This window comes from Perissodus microlepis, chromosome 20, assembly GCF_051167445.1.
Source record: "Perissodus microlepis isolate ML-2025 ecotype Zambia chromosome 20, ASM5116744v1, whole genome shotgun sequence".
Classification (NCBI taxonomy): Eukaryota; Metazoa; Chordata; class Actinopteri; order Cichliformes; family Cichlidae; genus Perissodus; species Perissodus microlepis.
Genome location: NC_140480.1, coordinates 30,384,765 through 30,403,654, shown reverse-complemented (window position 1 = coordinate 30,403,654; position 18,890 = coordinate 30,384,765). Strand labels below are relative to the sequence as shown.

The 18,890-nt window shown below is 38.8% G+C and overlaps 2 protein-coding genes across 3 annotated transcripts; both read right to left on the bottom strand.

The window, feature by feature from the left end:
* Window positions 1–164: 164 nt before the first annotated feature.
* On the bottom strand, window positions 165–1,077 carry g0s2 (G0/G1 switch 2). The gene is made up of 2 exons (XM_084917468.1): window positions 979–1,077; window positions 165–848 (listed from the first exon to the last, which is right to left on the bottom strand). The coding sequence occupies exon 2, from the start codon at window positions 828–830 to the stop codon at window positions 477–479; it is 354 nt and encodes a 117-aa protein (XP_084773594.1). The 5' UTR covers window positions 831–848; window positions 979–1,077; the 3' UTR covers window positions 165–476.
* Window positions 1,078–3,439: 2,362 nt separating this feature from the next.
* Window positions 3,440–15,117, bottom strand: camk1gb (calcium/calmodulin-dependent protein kinase IGb). 2 transcript variants are annotated; one of them, XM_084917655.1, is made up of 13 exons: window positions 14,826–15,117; window positions 12,855–12,966; window positions 9,431–9,556; window positions 9,173–9,247; window positions 8,938–9,076; window positions 7,339–7,462; window positions 7,123–7,198; window positions 6,829–6,941; window positions 6,663–6,741; window positions 5,557–5,644; window positions 4,834–5,183; window positions 4,648–4,746; window positions 3,440–4,357 (listed from the first exon to the last, which is right to left on the bottom strand). In XM_084917655.1, the coding sequence occupies exons 1-12, from the start codon at window positions 14,947–14,949 to the stop codon at window positions 4,689–4,691; spliced, it is 1,464 nt and encodes a 487-aa protein (XP_084773781.1). In that variant the 5' UTR covers window positions 14,950–15,117; the 3' UTR covers window positions 3,440–4,357; window positions 4,648–4,688. The 2 variants fall into 2 exon arrangements, with proteins under 2 accessions (XP_084773781.1, XP_084773782.1); XM_084917656.1 differs by lacking the exon at window positions 14,826–15,117 and adding an exon at window positions 14,003–14,799.
* Between the last annotated feature and the right edge of the window lie 3,773 nt (window positions 15,118–18,890).

Here is an 18,890-nt window from a genome sequence, read left to right as displayed (position 1 = left end):
TCCAGTCATAGTTCTAAAATTATTGCATTAAATGAAGAAAATTGAGATTAAAAGTTCAGTTGCAATTTTTTTGTTACATTTTCTCTCTTTTAGCTAATTATAACATGAGGCCCGCTCTTTGAAGTAACCTACCGCACAGATTATATTAAAGTCATGGTCTGAGACAATTGTTTGGAGAAAAAAAATATATTTTATTAGGGTGCAAAACAAATTTAATCACACACATTCCACTTTTACAACACATCTATCACATCACATTCACAAATATCTGCTGCCCAGCAGCCAACGTTACTGTAACCCGCAGTCTTCACTGTATCTCATCTCATTTTTTACCCAGTCAACAGGAGCAAATTGCACATTTAACCAATTTTTGAAATAATGAATGGGCGCGAAGGAACCATTTCCGCACAATGACTTGATTTACCAACATTACCATCATCTCTAGTGTCCATTTATGTGAAGAGGAGAAAGTTTCTTTAAGAAGCATGTAAGCGGTTGGCTGAGCTTCTCCGCCTTGAAGTCAAAAGATATTTGGCTTTTTCCTCGGGCATTACTGTATCCACCACATCAGCAACTTCACTATCAGCAGAGGCAGTGTGTGGCTTCAGCACCTGCTTCTTCTCCTTCTTCTTCAGGATGATAAGCTCTGCTGGTTCATCCTCCTCAGTATCTCTCTCCACAAAGGGCAGGAAAGCCATCTCTACCAGTCCCCCGACCATACCAAGCATCGCCAGAGTAGAGCCGAGCATGTAGATCTTCAGCATGCTCCGGCTGGGTCTCTGTGTCAGCATTTCCTTAGCAAATGGGATGATCTCGCCAAAGTTTTCCATATTGTGTTGTCGATGAGTCTGTTAAAAGAAAAGGAACAATTGTAACCAGATATTCTGTAAACAGAACAAAGATTTACTCCTGACAACTAATCCATTTAATTAAAATGCAAAAATTCTACTATCCACAAAAAAAGAGAATAATACTCACGTCGAAGCACACGCACAAACTCTCTTATTCTCTTTTTCTGTGCGTTCTGAGTAATCAGGCTTTGCAGGCAGAGGCAAAGGCAGAGCCTGCATATTTAAACCCAAGCAGGGCCAGGTTAACGCCCACACTGGGGACACAATGCATATTCATGAGGCCAATTGTTTTGTTGGAGATTAGAACTTGTTTGGGTAAAAGGGCAGACACATCCAATCCCTGTATGTGATGAAATGCATGTGATGTGACATGTTGCCTGAACTCTGCATGTGCAGTTCATGCAGTAAACATTATATTGTTCTGACAGTAAGTAATGCTTTGCAACATTAGTTGGTACTCATTAACTTCTTCAAGCACACACAGGCACGCCTTCTGTGTAAGAAAAGTTAAAAATAAATAAATAAATGATGTTAACATTCAGACAGTTAACATGTTACTGACCACTGAACAACAACAGTCCTGGGTTTGTGCTTTGTTACCATGCATATTGATCTTTATCAGGAGAGCTTCATTAGTGTCCAATAAGAGTATGCTAGGCTGTGGAAAGCCAGTCCCATTTATTGGTTAATAGTTATTGTCTGACAACAGTATTGGTTACACATGGAATACCCCCTATTGAACAGCAATAGATAAGCCTCATTAGAAGATAAGGGTCAATAGAATCCCCCAAATCATGCTGCCCTGAGCTGCTCTGCTCCTGTACCTAAATCTGTCCAAAATGCTGACAGTACGTGCATGTGTACGTGTCTCAAACTCTCTGCACTTTGAACCAGTTCTCTGCTGCACGAGAGAAGAGTAGCGAGTTGGGAAATGTGTCTGATCTTTGTCACAGAGACATCATCACTGAGTGAAAATGACAACCACACATTGCTTCAACATCTGTACACCAGATGAATCATGCTTAACATTTTATCCAGTTTGACTTTTAGCTGTGCTGGTAGTGACCAAATAAGTTACACTTATTATTAGTTTTGTAACTGTCACATTGCATATTAATATAATTCTCTAAGTAAAATGCAGCAGTTATACAGATTACTCATGACATTACATTAAAGCATTACTTTTTAATTCAGTACTTTGAGATTTTGAACTGAATATGGAGGTGAAGATTCTATGTAAAGAATTTCATACTAATACATCAGGTCAGAGTAAAATACAGAAGAAAATGCTAAAAAGTATCCACACTGATTCCACTCTTCATAGCTAATCCAGGGACAACCTTTCACCCCGTTTGTCCACTTTTGGATTGCAGAGTTGCCAAAAATATTGCAGGTAATAACGCAATAATTACGCAGTCGATAATGTTCCTCTTTGAGCAACTCAGCTCTGGGCATTTATGTTTGCCACTGCTGGGAAAATGTTGAGACTGTTTGGAGACCTTTGCTCCATTTTTTGTCACTTCTGCTTGAAATGAACAGTCTGTCTCTATTCTGGACTTCACCAAGTCACCATGCTGTGGTTGAGGGGGAAGTTTTATGGCAAATGTGGATGTGAAAACTCTTTCAACAGGAGCTAAGGGGAGAAGGAGTTTAGATACACAGTATTTAAAATATTTATATGTGAAAGGAAAATTACACACACAGTGACTTTTTTATTTCAGAGATTTTAAAACTGAGTGTTTTACCTGTAACACAGTGTTTGCAGTTAGATTATTCTTGTTGAATCCAGCTTGGCAAATACAGGAAATTCATAAATGGGGTGTAATGAATAATAACCTAAAGCATATACCCTTTAAGTCAACATACATTTCTCAGCTTTTGACTCCTATTCACATCTTATAACAAAAGCTGTTTAAACCTGGTCACAAAGACATGTTTTGTGTCTATTGGCTTACTTGGCTTAATTTACTCCGTCTGGAACCTGCTGTTCTAAGTACGCTGCTCCTTGTAATCCTGACTGTGCTGGAAAGGCTGAAGTACAGAAGTACAGCCTACTAATTGGCTTGCTGGTTAGATTAACTGAGGTTACCAGCTCACGTTAAATGAGTCCCAAATATGGTGTATTTATATTAGGGTGATGCTAAATAACATGCAAGTTTGCAGAAAGTTGCAGAAATTAACAAGAAGAAGAAAAAATCTATTATTAGAAAGTAAACACGTCTGAACAAAGCCTGTTCAAACTGTAGCCGGAGTTTCCTGTTGCCTACCTGGCAGGGATCTAGTGTGGCCTTCTGCTGCTGTAGCCCATCAGCTTCAGGATTCAATGTGGTGCTAAATGTGCTAAAAAGGATCAGTATTTTGTAAAATATGCAGACCAGCTCATCTGGCACAAGCAACAATGCTACGTTCAAAGTAACTTACTGCAAATCACCTTGCTTTGTATTCTCATCTTGACCATGCATTGAGCTGCCGGCTGATTATACTGTGATTGATGAGCTAGTGCATGTACTGCCAATAGCTTAATTTAATTTTGCAAAGTCTACCATTAATTTGTTTACCAGGAGTGAAGGTAAAACAACCACAGCAAAACAAATGCAGATCCTTTATTTTTGAGTATACAGGATTCCCAGCATAATACATATATAACATTAATATATGTTAAATCCATCATTACAAAGCACATACCAAGACAAACAGCAGACTGCCCAAAGTAAACCGCTTACAATAAGTGAATAAACATTTCTAACAATAGACTTTACCTGAATGTAAAAGTTCTAGTAGGTTTATGGCATTTAATGAATATACTTGTGGCATTTACACTGTTAATGATAGGTTTGTTTAAATATACATTGTTATATATATTTTTTTATTTCAAATTTGAATTTGATCTGCTCTATTTTATTTTATTTTTTTAAAAAAGAAGCAAATAATTAAAAAAATAAATTAGCGAAACAATTAACTTAAAGAAAGTAACAAAAATATGAGACAACTTTACCATATTAAATTACATCAGTATGGCTTATTGGATGCAGTAAGCATGCGGTTTTCTCCAAGTACAATAATTGTCATTGACGTCATTGTGTGTATTATTTTAAGCATGGAACCATGACCACAAAGTGTTCGGATGATCTGACTTCTGCCCCATCAAAAACCAGTGGTCAGGAACATCGTCACCATAAACAACATGGATATTCATGCAAAGCCCGGTTAGAGGTGAGCCCATTTAATCCATTGCTTTCCCTCCAAGATCACACAGTTCTGTTCAATACTGTCAAAAATGTTCTGGTTAAAAATGAGACTCGTGCATCTGAGCGTGTGAGTTTCGTTGTGGTTTGTGTACTTTGGTGTGGTTTTGGGGAAGCTTCCTAGGCACTCTCTCCAAAATAAAATGCTCCACACAGACTGTAGATCTCCCACACCGCTTGAATCAACCACTTGTCGTTCTCAGTACCTGGGAGCTGCTGACGCAAACCAGCTGTATGCTGGGTCAAAACAGCAACACTGACCTGTAGAGGGCAGAAACACATTCAGGGTGAGAAATAAGTCTGTAAAATACACTCAGCATGCTCTAGATTGTTTGCTTTAGGTTCCTCAGGTCACAGCCAGGGTGTTACCGCACAGACACTCAGGTGTTTTGAGTTATTCTGCTTGATTTTCAGATTTAAATCAAGACTACCAAATACAATAAATAAAGAGTTCATCTGTGGAGCTGAACTGTAGTTTAATAATAAAAGTGTAATTTAAAAACAGTTTAATGTATTTGTTCATTATATCCACATGCTTTAAGTGTACCTACCAGGTAAAATGTTTTATTTCCATGTAAACTCTGTGCAGCTTTCACATGATGGCGCAAACACCAGTTATGGTCTTGCTATTATTGGTTTTTTTACCGTATCTAAAAGCAAAAGAGAAATGTTTTAGTCAGCCATATTATAAACTCAAAAGGTCAAAGGTCACAATATGATATAAAACAGCTACAAACCCATTCAGGTTGGCAGGCTCTGAGTGGTACACATGCTTTCCCTGTTCAGCTATTGTAGGTGCGTGTTGTGCATTGCACTGGCTCTGACTGGTCTTCAGTGGGTGGCAGTGGCTCTTTAGTTCAACATGGCTTGTGGGCAAGGACATGTGATGTGTCCCCTGCACACTCCCGTTGACCTCTGGCACCTTGGGCTCAACCTTGTCTGGATCAAGATGTTTCCGGTTTTTCGTTGGGGAGGACACGTCGATGACCCTGATGTCTGGGATGCTGGCCTGCCTCAGGACCTGCTCTGAGTGGGCCAGCTGCAGCTTCTTCATGTGGTTGATGGCAACAGCAGCATTGTAGGCTTGCTGTAAAAGCGAATATAAAAAAGAGGTTGAAAAATAGCCTAGCTTCACTTTAGATGTCCTTATATATGGTGATATTGAGTAGACATTAAATGAAATGTCTTGTTCATTTATCATTGATTGATAAATTATATATTCATGTTTTAGGATCTTTTCTTCTTCTTCTTTTTTTTTACCACTGAGCAGCCAAGTGCATTTGATTTCCTAGGCAGTGTATGCACTACATCAGCCCTTAGTGCCCTCGATTACTAAACAGTATCTTATTAAAGTCTCCCTGGTCAGGAAGGATTTAGGTTGGCACCCGATTAATCTACTATAAACCGCAGGTCTTCAGTAAGGTTACCACACTGAAGCCAAGAAATCCGTGCAGACTAACCTTCCACTTGGACTTGGCAAAGTTCTTTTGAATCTGAACGCTGACGGAATAGTAGATGTCCTGGCTCCGAGCTGTCTTCCCAATAATCCTGGAAAACGAATGACGGCACAGAAAGCTTAAATTTATTTTAGGTAGAGATTAATTCTGAATGCATTTGTAACTGGTGCTGGGCAGGAAGATTGATGCCTCCTGTGTGTAGTGCCACTAAAATGTTAATTGTAGAAAGTTATTTTATGATCAGGCTTAGGTGATATTTTATGGACTATTACACATTAACTGTTACAACGTAATAATTCAGTGACAGTTGTGAATTTTGCTCGAGACATGGTACTATACTGCACAAAATATGTACTTATATTACAAAAATGGTGTCATTAATAAAAGATAATATGTAATTATTGTTTTGTCACAACTATACTGGTACAATGGTGGGTTTTCATGTCTTGATGCATGCTCAATCATCCAGGAAAGTAAATCCCCAAAAGTTGATTCTGTTTATCTGGACGTAGCGTCTTCAGTGATGTCTTCAGTTTCAGCGGACTGCAGGTTTGATTGCAGCCATTCCCCAACTCTCTGCAAATGGTACTCATGGCCATTGATCAGTGGTCTTTGATCAATGCTCATTAGAATTTGCATATTAATGATCAAGGAACTGAACTCCCAGCCCATTGTTCCTTCAATGGTGCTAATTTCAGTCATTATGCAAATGAAACATTTCTCCCACTGTAAAAAACACTACGTCCTGATGAACAGAATCAACTTTTGGGGTGGGTTTTCATATTAAATATAATCAGAATCTCAGATAATGAGGTTTAAATGCTGTTTTTTTTGTCTGCTTTTGGCATTGGGTCATGTCAGTGAGAGCAAATGTCCCTAATGTGATAGAGGATCTGATAAAAAGAGAGAAAATGCTAAATTGTCTTGTTGAAGACTGTGAATGAACTTATTGTCAGATAAAAAAGGATTACAGTAAACTGTAAATAATGCCAAAAAGTCCAAAAAATGTCAACATGGGTGAAGGGAGCATAATAAGTTCCATTTAATGCATGAAAAACAGTATATAGACTAAAACTTTCCATAATACAAGACAAATGAGTGGTAGTCACCATGGATGTCTGAGCGCTAGCTCTGTAGTGTAGCGCATCTTGGGATTCTTCTGCATCATGTTACGAATAAAATCCTTGGCTGCAGAAAAAAACAATAGATACATTAGAGCTTAGACAACGCTGAGTAGAAACACAGTCGGTGTGTGCCATCTTTCAGTGTAATTACCGGATTCAGAGATGTCGTCCCAGAATGGTGAGTCAAACTCATACTGTGCCTTCATGATCTTGGAGAAGAGCCGTGACTCACTTTCTTCATAAAAAGGGGGATAACCGCAAAGTCTGAAAAAACCAAATAAATACAAACATTTAGCATCTGTGAAAAAAATCCCCTACATGGTACATGCGTGGACTGTATATAGGTAACTGTGTCATTGCATATGACACAGCTGGGACCTTTAATCTGATAGTCTTGTTACTAAGAGAAAAATCTGGAGCAGGTGGTGAATAGCTTTCTACTTACAGGATGTAGGTGATGACTCCGATAGACCAGCAGTCAACAGCGTTGCTGTAGGGCTTCTGTGCCAAAACTTCAGGAGCTGGTTAGAGAAAATTTTAAAGCTATATCAGTGATTGCTCAAGAGCTTCGTGAAGCATCGGTAACATGCAGTATGACCCGCTCTGAGGCTCTAACTCAGTGAGTGTGAGATTATTTCTCTAGAATGACATGTTTTCTTACCAACATATCCTGGGGTGCCACAGGCTGTCGACATGATGCCATTGTCTACCATCTTTGACAGGCCGAAATCACTGATCATGATCTTGGAGTTTTCCTCCTGGCTGTAGTACAGGATGTTCTCGGGCTGCACAAGGGAAAAAAGCAGGAACGAGAGCTGTTCACACACTGATGTCCTCAATGAAGAACTTCTCAAATAGTTATTTCACCTGTGGTGGAACAAATTCTTAATATCTTACTTTCTGTCAAAGTGATAATATTGTAAATTAAGCCAAAGCAAGAGGGGGAAAAAAATCAAAGCAGTATTATCTATATGATTAATGAGGTCTGGACTTCAAGTAACAGTTGAGCTTTGGGGTACCTACTTTTTTGCAAAGGTAACACCGCTCTTAATTTGTATGCTAAATAATGTCAACTATGTCAAATTATTTCTCTAAGAATTTCTCTCAAAAGTTAAGTTAGTTATTCTGATGAGCTAAGAATTAAAAACCCCTTCAACATATGACCCTGTAAATGATATTCAGGTATGGATAATTACCAGATGGATAAGTCACAATGGGTACTCCTAAGGCAGCCAGGCTGTTCCATCAATAAGCTGATAGTTATAGATCCAGTAATTCATTACCTTTTACGGTTCTAACACACCATCTTACCAGATAGTTTCTATGAATGCCAGTACCTCTGTTTCAAGCACCACTATGAAAACCCTTAAAGCTCACTTTTGACCAACATATGTCTTTTAACCTGCACATAAAAAGTCTCCAGGAGGGCCCTCTTTCACCTGCATAATACTGTCAAAATGAAGAACATTTTCTCAGTGTCTCAGAGTGACACTGAGAAACTAATCAGGCCATTTATTATTTCTAGGCTGGACTATTGTAATTTCTTGTTACCTAACGGCTGCAGCAGTCTCCAGCTGAGCCACACAATGGAGTTAGTAGCTAAAATGATTCTCTTCATTTGCCCATATTAGATTCTCTTCATTGGCTCCCTGTGAAGCACTGAATTGGTTTTGCTCCAACATGTCTTAAAGTCCTCATAGTAGCATATTGTCCCACTTTCGAACTGCTGTCAGAGAGCAGGTTTAATTGTGGTTCCTCCAGTTTAGAAATTACAATGGCAGGTAGAGCCTTCAGAAATCCTCTCTCCTGCAACTATAGACTCAGGCTGCTGGAGGATTTCCCATGATGTAAGGAGAATGTCTCCTCCACATGTATATCATTCATTTAGATCCTGCTATTGCACATTACTGTTTCTTTCCTCTGAGTGTATATCTCTGTCTTTAAAGCTGAATGTTCCTGATGTTAAAAGTCCCATCAGCCAGCCAAACACCATATCATTTTTCATCTCTCTATGGACATCTTTTCCCTTTTCTCTGTCACCTTATGCCAACCAATTTCCCCCCGAGGTCTCCATTATGCTGCAAAGTGCTTCGTCAAGAGGAAAATTGTTGGGCTTTTCTTTATAATACTGTATGTTGTGTATCTTACTATCTAATGTACCCTCGGGTTTAAGGAGTAAGCACGATACAAATGAGTCAAATGTGATGTAAAGGAGAAAAACCATATATTTCACTAGTGTTTGGGATATTATCAGTCATACCTTCAGGTCCCGATGCACTATTCCGTTTTGGTGCAGATAGCTGACGGCCTCCAGCACCTGCTGAATCACTCTGCTGGCATCCTTCTCGGAGTACACCCCCCGATCCAGGATACGGTCAAATAGCTCACCGCCTGAAACCCTGGTACAGAGCCACCGCCAGCATTAAAACTATATCCTCATTTTCCTTTTATGGTGATAATTTGATAATATTGGACACACAATCTGGAATACTCACAGCTGCATGACAAGATAGTAATGCGTTCGACTTTCATAGAAATCCTCCAGCCCCACAACGTTCTCATGTTTAATTCTGTTTGAAAAAATAACATGATGCTTTCATTATGACATTGCTTTTACACCTATCACAAAGTTCCACATACTTTTAACCCAAACAACATCCAAAAAAACCCCCCACATCAATGGCAATCCTCCTCCTGTGCTCACGTCTGAGAGATGAAAGCTGGAGGCTCATAAAAATTCACATGTGAATTACCTTCGCAGCACAGCGATCTCATTCTCCAGATTCAGATCCCTCTTCTGTTTCTTTTTCACACACTTCATGGCGAAAGTTTTTCCCGTCTTCTTCTCCTTCACCATGTAAACTTCTGAGAATGCCCCACTGCTCATTAACACATAAACACATATTGAAAATACATTACTGATGATGCCTTCACTGATTGCTTTGAAACAACACACAAAGTCTCCCTTGGTAAGGGGAAATAAGCCTTCTCGCTTATTACAAGAGGGCTGTTGTTAATAAAACATGGGCACATTAACAACACAGAACATTGGACTCCTGTGTGTCTACTTTTATATTGCTCTCGTGCAACTGGGAGAAGCTATTGCTTCATTCAATTTCTCAATTTGTGCATACATTAAATGTTATTGGTTTTCAGCCAACTTTTATTTGAAGGGCTCATGTTTTAAACACATTATTTTTTAATTAATGACACATCCTATTTTTATTTTCTTTATGATTTAAAATATAATAACGCAAGTCCCATTTCCTGAATGAGGAAGTGCTGCAGGCTTAGTAGGACATTGGGAAATAGGCTGTTTTCTTCCTGCAGAGTTAGGAGATGAGACTGGAACATTCATTTCCATTATTTTGTTTGTTTTTCTTTTTAAGAACATAAACGTCAGACAAAGATGTCCTCTCTCACATTACTTCACACAGATGTGTTCTCAGTACTGGAACATTCTGCTTGGTTTAGGTGACTAAGCTCCCCGGATTGAGCATGCAAACACCTACTCTCTAGCTGTGTATTCACCAGGTAGTTACCTGTGCTGTTCTCAGGAGTACAGTCGGATATACTGATTCATACTGATTATACTGGCTCATATTGACTCATACTCACTTACTGTACTATGAGGTTGGCAGGTAAATGAATGTTTATTTCCAGTTTGACATGATACATCTACATACATGCATTCTCACAAGCGTCTCTGGTGGGCAACGTCAAGTTGAAGGTTGCTGTAAACGTGAGCAAATGGTTTATGTTGAATAAATGATAAAGAGCTGGTTAGCTTTGCTTAGGTTGGAAACTGAGATAAGCAGCTGAATTTGCAGAGACTGTGAATAGTGTGGAGCCTTCCATAAACCATATGTATTTTTGTATAGATAAATACTAAAGCTATAAAAGCCAAACTAAGCTAACTGCGCATACAGGTTTTGATTCTAATTTACTATATAAACAAGATCACCAGAAAAACATTTAGTCCATTTAAAATTTTGTTAGATAATTGCATTTAATGACTTTAAAGGCTTCTGTTGTGTAACCGTCAATAATGACTTTGTTTTTTTCTCCCTGTCGTATTGCATCATTTAGGAAAGGAAACTTTCTGATACAGACTTCTTAGAGACCGTCTAATTTAAAATCAACTCAGGGCAGAAATAGCAATATCAAAGGGTTTAATTAAGCTCTTGTAAGGACCTCTGTGACTTAACAATTCACATGCCAGGGACTTATTATTGTGCGCTGTGCTCCTGTGTCCATGCTATCTTCAGCGTTGTCTGGGAATAGTTGTTCTACTGGGTGGATTAGGTGCTTTATCCCTGACGCAAAGGAAACGGTGGCAGGCTCCCAGGCACAGAAGGTCAGCAACGGACCATGTGTAGGTCAGGTCACAGGCAGGTGTCAAGGGCTATCGGCAGACCACCTTTCCCACGTTCATATAAACTCTAATTCCAGCTCAGTTTGGCAGTCAGGAACAAGCTGTCGCTTTACCATTATAGCACTACTTTACATCGGGTCCCTGAATTGCTTTGATTTTTGTTCCAAGGACCTATTTGAAAAAAATACTTTGACTTTCAAGAAAAATTGCCTGTCAAGACCTGAAAATGAAAGCTAGGCAACAACCATGATCAAAAAGATTAGGAGCGATCAGAAATTGCAAGAATTCACCCGACTGTGTGAATCTGAGTGCTTTAAATTCAGTACAGACTAAAATCGCACTGCTTTTCAATGCACTCTGGTGGTTCTTCTTGACCCCGAATAAACTCAGTCCCTATTTCCAGGAAACCATTAGGATGCTGTTTACACAATGTCTGATGAGGCCCAGTGGGAAAGACTGCATAATCTCCAGTCCCTTCTGGAGTCTCTTGCTTTTATTGTGACAGAACACAAAAAAACGAAACTGTTCACCCGGGAATAGGCATCATTCAGAGAGTTCACCGAAAGCAAACTTACTGGGTGGCTCAGACAGCAGTAATCCAATCTGTCTTCTCTTCTAGGGGAGGTGCTACAGAAATAACCGCATTACAAGTAATTTTAAAATTTGTTTTCCCACTTTTACGTGAAACTCTTGGGTGTTCAAATTGTTTGGGGGAATAAAAGTAATTGCTGTAGACCAACAGAACTGAACTGAACCAAATTAGATAACGCTATTTGCTCAGGAGGGCGTTGCCTCCTTCACAGTCCAATCATTGATGATGTGTTAGATAAAACCTCTTGGCAGCCTCTTCAGCCCTCAGCACAGTAAGCTCTATTTTCTCACTCTGGCAGCACTCTAGCTTACATCATGATTTAATGTTAGTCTCTCACCAGTAGTTCTCCAGTCTATTGCAAAATACTCAACACTGCCACTGGTTTTTATCACCGTCGTGACAAAAATTAGGTGAGCGCAGGTGAGCGAGTGTCGACTGAATGTGTACAGCACAAAGTTAGATGTTAGAAAGCAACATTAGGTGGATTCTTATTTAGTTTTTATTTTTTAATTGCAAATGAGCCTGCGGTTCTAGGAAGCACTTCTCATTAATTCCAGCTCTGTTCTTCCCTTCATAGAAAATTAAACTGTCCTAACTTTGATAAATACTGCTGCTTTTTTCATTTAAAGTCACTTCACTAATTGTTTAAACCCGGCACAGAATATCACGTTATCACATTATCACATTTTTCCTATGCAAGCCTCCATCATATGTTGGCACTCAGTCATGAAAACTTTGAGAACCCCTGACCTCAATAACGATTCTACTGTCTTATTATTTGTGCCAGATTTATAATCAGATATTTACATTTTCCTCTGTTTTGTTTGCATATAAAAACTAAAAAGCAATGATTTGCAAATTTAAAAAATTACAAAAAAAAATTGTGAATGAACTGCTGCACTGATGCCAAAGCCTGGATCCCTCTGGAAAATCAGCCTAGTTGTCTAACAGTTAGAGCATCTTGCTGCCAATACTTAAGTACAGTAAGCCTTAGCATGTTAATCCAATCAAATCAGTAATCTGTCCTCTAATTCAAACAGCATGCTGATGGCTATTATCATGCCAGCCACTGCAGTTCATATCAGTATCAGTAAAATAAACCATCTAATGGTGCAAAGCATTCGCCAGGGAAGCAAAAAACTGTTCAGTTACTTAAACATTTTTTAAACTTTAATCAAAGTCATCTTACAGTGAGTTAAGTGATACTTACGATCCCAACTCTTCCATGAAGTCAAAAACCTCTTGGATGTTTTCAGTGTTCTTCTTCCACACATAGTCGGCCTCTTGACGACCCATGTCTGCAGGTGCTTTGCCAGGGAATTCTTTTTGATGTTAAGGAAAAGCAAAAGACAGAAGAATAGATGTCACTCAAAGGTAAAAGCTCCACATTGCCCTTGTTTCCTTAGTTTATTTGCATGCAACTGCAACAAACAAAAACCATCCAGGCTCAGTGTACAGGCTTCCTCGTCATTGTAAATGTAAACAAAAAAGTCATCTGGGATTATTGAAAAGTCCTAACAAAGCAGCTATGAAGGTTGACGCGTCTGCTGAGCTGCTCAGACTGTCTACAGGTGGGTGCAGCCGGTGAGACTGCTTTTGTCAGCCGGTCTCTGTCTGGCTGACAAAAGGTTAGCGCACTAATCCGCGCTGTAACTAGCACACAGGGAGGTGTAAAGCTATGCCGGGCTTGGCCCACATCAGCACCACATGATGCTGTATCATAAAGCTGTGTAGCACCAAGGCTGATACACAATCTAAAAGCAAATGGGAATGAAATGTGAGACTAGTGTGTCACTTTTGTTTCCTGACATAAAAAAAAATCATTTAAAAAATAAATTAACCTTTATAACTGTTGTAAATGAAACTTTTTAGAAAAGAAAATACCTTACAGCTGAGGAATATATTCAGTATAATGAGAAAAATTATTGTATTTTCTCAAATGATGAGCATCTAAAACAAGAATGACTTGTTGAGTAGAACTCAATGTACTGAGGAGGATTAGGAACACTTTAGAAGGACAAGTTACTCAGTCTGATTTCCTGCCCCCTTTTCTCTTATATAATGGATTAACTCCTGATCTGTATACCTGACACCATCACAGGTAAAAAAAATAAAATAAAATAAAATAAATACTTAGAACAGCCTAGAACAAATTATTTTAAATGTGACAATACATCTTAATTACTCAAGTATACTATTGCTAAAGTGGTATCTGCTGACAGTGGTATAAAAACACAAATTATATGAATAAATAAAGCAGAAAAAACTGTTTCAATTCAGTGCATATGCAAATTTACCAAAACCTAAAGCTCAGAAACATTTATTCTAATAATCCAGTGTCCAGATTTATATACATACATATGACAGTGATGAGCACAGAGGATCTGATATGAAAGGGGTTTCCTGTTGTTTACTCCTCCCCTGCAGTACTTCTTTTCATCCTGAGCGTGTGTTGTTGTTTTAACAGCACAGATCATAACATAAAACTCAGCAGGGGGATCCAAAACCACAGTCAGCCACGCAAAACCTAATTTGCAAAGTCAAAACCTGCATCCGTGATTTACATTTTAATACATCCGGTTCCCTTTTCGAAAACTTTCACCTTATCTTTGTCATTTATTCATCAACTTCACGCTTAAAGCCCAGTCACACGTTTCTGCCATCATGCAAAAAAAGAAAATCCACGTTATCTCACGCATAGGTACACCGATAAATGACGTGACTCGCAGCACGGAGACAGGCTCCTCTGTCAGTAAATGACAGCAGATATGTCCCGTGCGGTGCCTCGCGATACAGCATCGTGCATCATACCAACAGCTGAACCAAGTTCGCTGCGGCATCCGTGGAAAGATCACTCTGCGGCAAACAGGCGAATGATCAGATATTCAGATCAAGCTTGAAGCACACATCTGCCACGCCTGAGCAGAAACACTTCTGAATATACACACATAAATTTACTCAAGACAGATCTATTCCTGTTAATGCAAGACGTTTAAAAACTACCCAATTTACGCGCAGAATACAAATTTCACATCACTGGTCCTCTGCCTCATCCTAGGCCGGAAAAAATCTCCAATCTGCAGCTCTTTAGATTTAATTACTGTAGTGTGAGACATCTGAAGACGTATAGTTAATTTAATAAAGAAGAGGTTCATTCATCAGCACGCTGACTGAGACTTACCTAGAGACTTTGCGCGGTTGGAGCTCTGCTCTGACTCTCCTGCCAAAAGCTCAGCGAGGTCTGGGGAGATTACTTTATCTGGGACCTTACAAGTACCTGTTGTTAAATCGGAGATTACATCCATGAAGATAGTCGATGGGAGGGGCGGAGAGTCTCACAGGTGCTCATTGAGACTTGTGGCACAGTTGAGGCTGGTGCACTCGCTGCTGCCGCCGCTGCATCACATCTTTCCACAGTTTCAGGGTTTATAGAAAACAGCGCTTCCTGCGTAGAAACGGGCTCCTATTGTAAAACAGCACGATTCATGTAAAACAGCCCACGCCGTGCTCACGACAAGCAAGTAGGCTGCATATGAATATATGACGACTAGTTTTTGATGATGCTCAATATAAAATAATTTTTAAAAAAAATATGACAATTTATAAAAGCTTTATACACAGGTTATGGTTGTTATGCAGAGTCTTTTTAAGGTTGTGTTTAAATGCTGAATGAAAGTGGATTTTCTGCAGCTCTGTGACACCAATGAAGAGGAAAGACTTCAGCAACAAACTAAATATTGGTATATACATTAGTTATACATTGGTTAAAGATTTAATTAATTAGCAATATTAAATTAAAATAAGTTACTGCCAGTGTAATAAATAATATCCTGGTGTATGAGGGACCTGTTCAATATTAAAGTTTTGTCTTTAAAATTAGATAATAATTCAGTTGGATGTAGTGCAAACATTTCAAAACATTTTGTCTACCTGTAAAATATTAATGATTAATTAAAGTGGACCTATTGTGCTCCATCTTCATATTTTCATTCTTGGACTCTAGAGCAGGTTTGCATGATGAAAATCTGACATCTGTCTGAAACAAGGCTGTTTATCACCATGCCAACGGGAAATTCAGGTTAAAGAAGAAGCCATATGTGAACCTGATCCAGACTGAGGCAACGTGGAAAACAGTTCTGTGCTCAGACAAATCTAAATGTGAAATTTTTACAGTAAATCCTGGACAGTGCATCCTCTGGACTGAAGACGCGAGGGACCACCTTGGTTTTTGATCAGTGCTCAGTTCAAAAGTCTGCACCTCTGATGACATAGGGGGTGCATTAGTAGAATTGGCAACTTGCATATATGAAAAGGCACCAATAATGCTGAAAGGGATGCAGAGATTTTAAAGTAACATATGCTCCCATCCTTACAATGTCTCTTATAAGCGAGGCCTTGCATACTTCAGCAAGACAATCCTAAAAAGCATACTACATCTATTACAATAGCATGGCTTTGAAGTTGAAGAATCCAGGTGCTGATCTGGGCTGTCTGCAGTACAGATCTTTCACCGAATTGAAAGCATTTGGAACATTATGAAATTGAAAATATAACAAAGCAGATCTAGGATTGATCAATAACTAGAATGTATCGGACATGTATGGGGCAAATGTCCCGGGAGTCCAGCCAGCAGACGTCTCCTCAGTTCACAGACTGTTGTTAAAAGAAGAGGCGATGCTAGAGAGTGGTAAATTAGTTTTTCCAAACTTTTCGGAGCTGTGTTGCTACCATCTTTTCCAAAATGATTGTATGTTTTTGTAACGGTGCATTTTCTCACTTTAAACATTTAATCTGTTTTCTATTTTCTATTGCAAATTAATATGGGTTTATGAGGTTTTCAAATCATTGCATTCTCATTTACATTGTAAAATGTGTCCCAGCTTTTTTGAAGGTTGAAGATATTTTACACCTGGCTACCAACTGCTTGAAACCACAGTGCACCATCAGGCTGTGACAGTGTTGCATTATAATCTGTAGCCTGAGGAGGCATCCCTTAACAGGTTTATGCATTAATCTGCATTAGGTGCTCATGTAACCCTTCACAGAAGGAACCATACGAAATGCAATGACAACAGACAGGTCACGCTAATAATACTGCAGGCCTCCGCTGCTCATGTATTCACTCCAGTGTTTGTGAAATGCAAAAGGTTAATTATTCTCAAACACTTAGAATCGGACAGCCTAACTAAGCTAAAGGCTTCCTAGCAGACAGAACAAACCAGTTCAGCTTTAATAACCTTTATAATCTATGAGTCCTTTCTGATAAATAAAGAAATGCAGACATAACCTAAAGATAAATCCTGCAGGATTTTATCTGCCATCCAAATCTGCAATATTAACCTGCCAGGACAAAATTAATCGATTTGACTACCTGCACATTTGTAATGTGCTGCAGCAGAGACTATTAAAATTGGCCTTGTTGTCATGGTTACCAGTTCAAAATGATGCCATGGTCACATTCCATTTCAGATGATTTTTTTTTAAGAATGACAAATAGCTGACGTCTTCTTTAATCAGAAGAGAAGGCACATAGGTCAGCAGTAAAAAGGCCCTTTCATGATGGAAGTGTCACGTTTGATGACATAATTAGCACAGTTGCTAGGCTAGAGTTATTGCACCACGGAGATGAGCTACACAGAAAAATTTTTTAAATGCCAGGCAGCTTTCAGTACAGCCAAGGATTTATCTCTTAATATTCTTTAAACCCTATATATTCCAACTGACTAACTGGACTAGATTTATTTATTTTTTAAGTGGACCTATTCTGTTCATTTTCAGCTCAATATGTTTTATTCTTGGACTTGTATTCGTGTAGCTTTGGACAATTCACATGTGAAAATAATCCTTATTATCTCATACTGGGCTTTGGTGCCATCCCGCAGTTAATCCTCTGTTTGAAACAAACTGTTTTCGCTGCTCTCCCCTAGAGGCCACCTTTCCTCAAACAAAAGATTTGAGCAGCAGGTGGGTGGAACTCTGTGCCAGAAATCTCTGTAGTAGGGATATCCTGTCTCGTTGATATCCTACAGATCCAAAAGAAAAAAACAAAGTAGGAAAACATGTTGAAGGACGATGTTTTGACTCACTTTGGCAGAGTTTAATATGAGGAGCAGTTATAAATAAAAATTAGGCTCATATTAAGTTTACTTTGGGGCACATTTCCTGTATAATAGGTTGCTCAGTGTCCACCTTAATCATTGTTTACAGAGCTTTAAATATTTGCAAATATACATTTTTACTTTTATTCAAGCCTCAAATATGTCAAGTTTACCAGGCTAGTCTTAAGAATAGGCAACACATGTGAATGTGAATATGCTGACTCACTGCTGCTTCCTGTGTAGAGTCTGCATATTCTTCCTGTGCCTGACAAGTTCATTCCAGCTGATCTCACCTTTCCAACAATCATGCATGCAAGCTTGATTGATTATTTCAAACTGGTCGTGAATAGTTGTTTGTTACTCTGTGTTAGCGCTATATTAACAAATAATCTCTCCAGGGTGTACCCCACTGCCTAAAGTCAGTTGGATTGGGCTCCACTCTCTCTTGGATCCTACTGCACAAAATATGAAAATCGATATATCCTGATATGGTAAAATAATATGCAAATCAATTGGAATATTGCTAATGGATACATTATACACAGAGAAAGGACAGGAAACATAACAAGTTAATTCATTGCATTAACCCTTTCACGCATAGTGGTCACTACTCAAAGGCTGTTTTCTTGTATTTCTGCCAGTGTTGATGGTATACTTGCACATAAACCACTACACTGGACACTGATGTGTCACTCCATACCAAATTCAGTCAAAATGTGTGCTGTCCACCTAAGTAGACATGTAAAAACCTCTTTGAAAAGTCCATGTTTAAAAAAGTGAAGTTCAAAAATCTTTTTGTCATGCCTAAAGATGAATAAAAATACTTAAGAAATCCTATTGAGGTTGTCATAATTAATGCATGAAAGGGTTTCAGGAAAAATCAAATATTCTGATAATAATTGCAGAAAGCTATGCTCATCCATTTGGTCTTTGCATAAATGTTCATTTTCAAGGTTAGCAGGTGTATTTTGGAATTCTTGCATTGTTTTCTGTTACTCAGTTCCCTCACCAAAGTTCTTCTTCAAGTGAGATAGACCCGTAAGATAGATCTTTGAAGGGCGTTTTAAAGCATGATCTAAACATCATCTACGTTAAGTGAATTGTAATGGTCACCGGGAAATAAAGACCGCAGGAATGTACATCTTCTG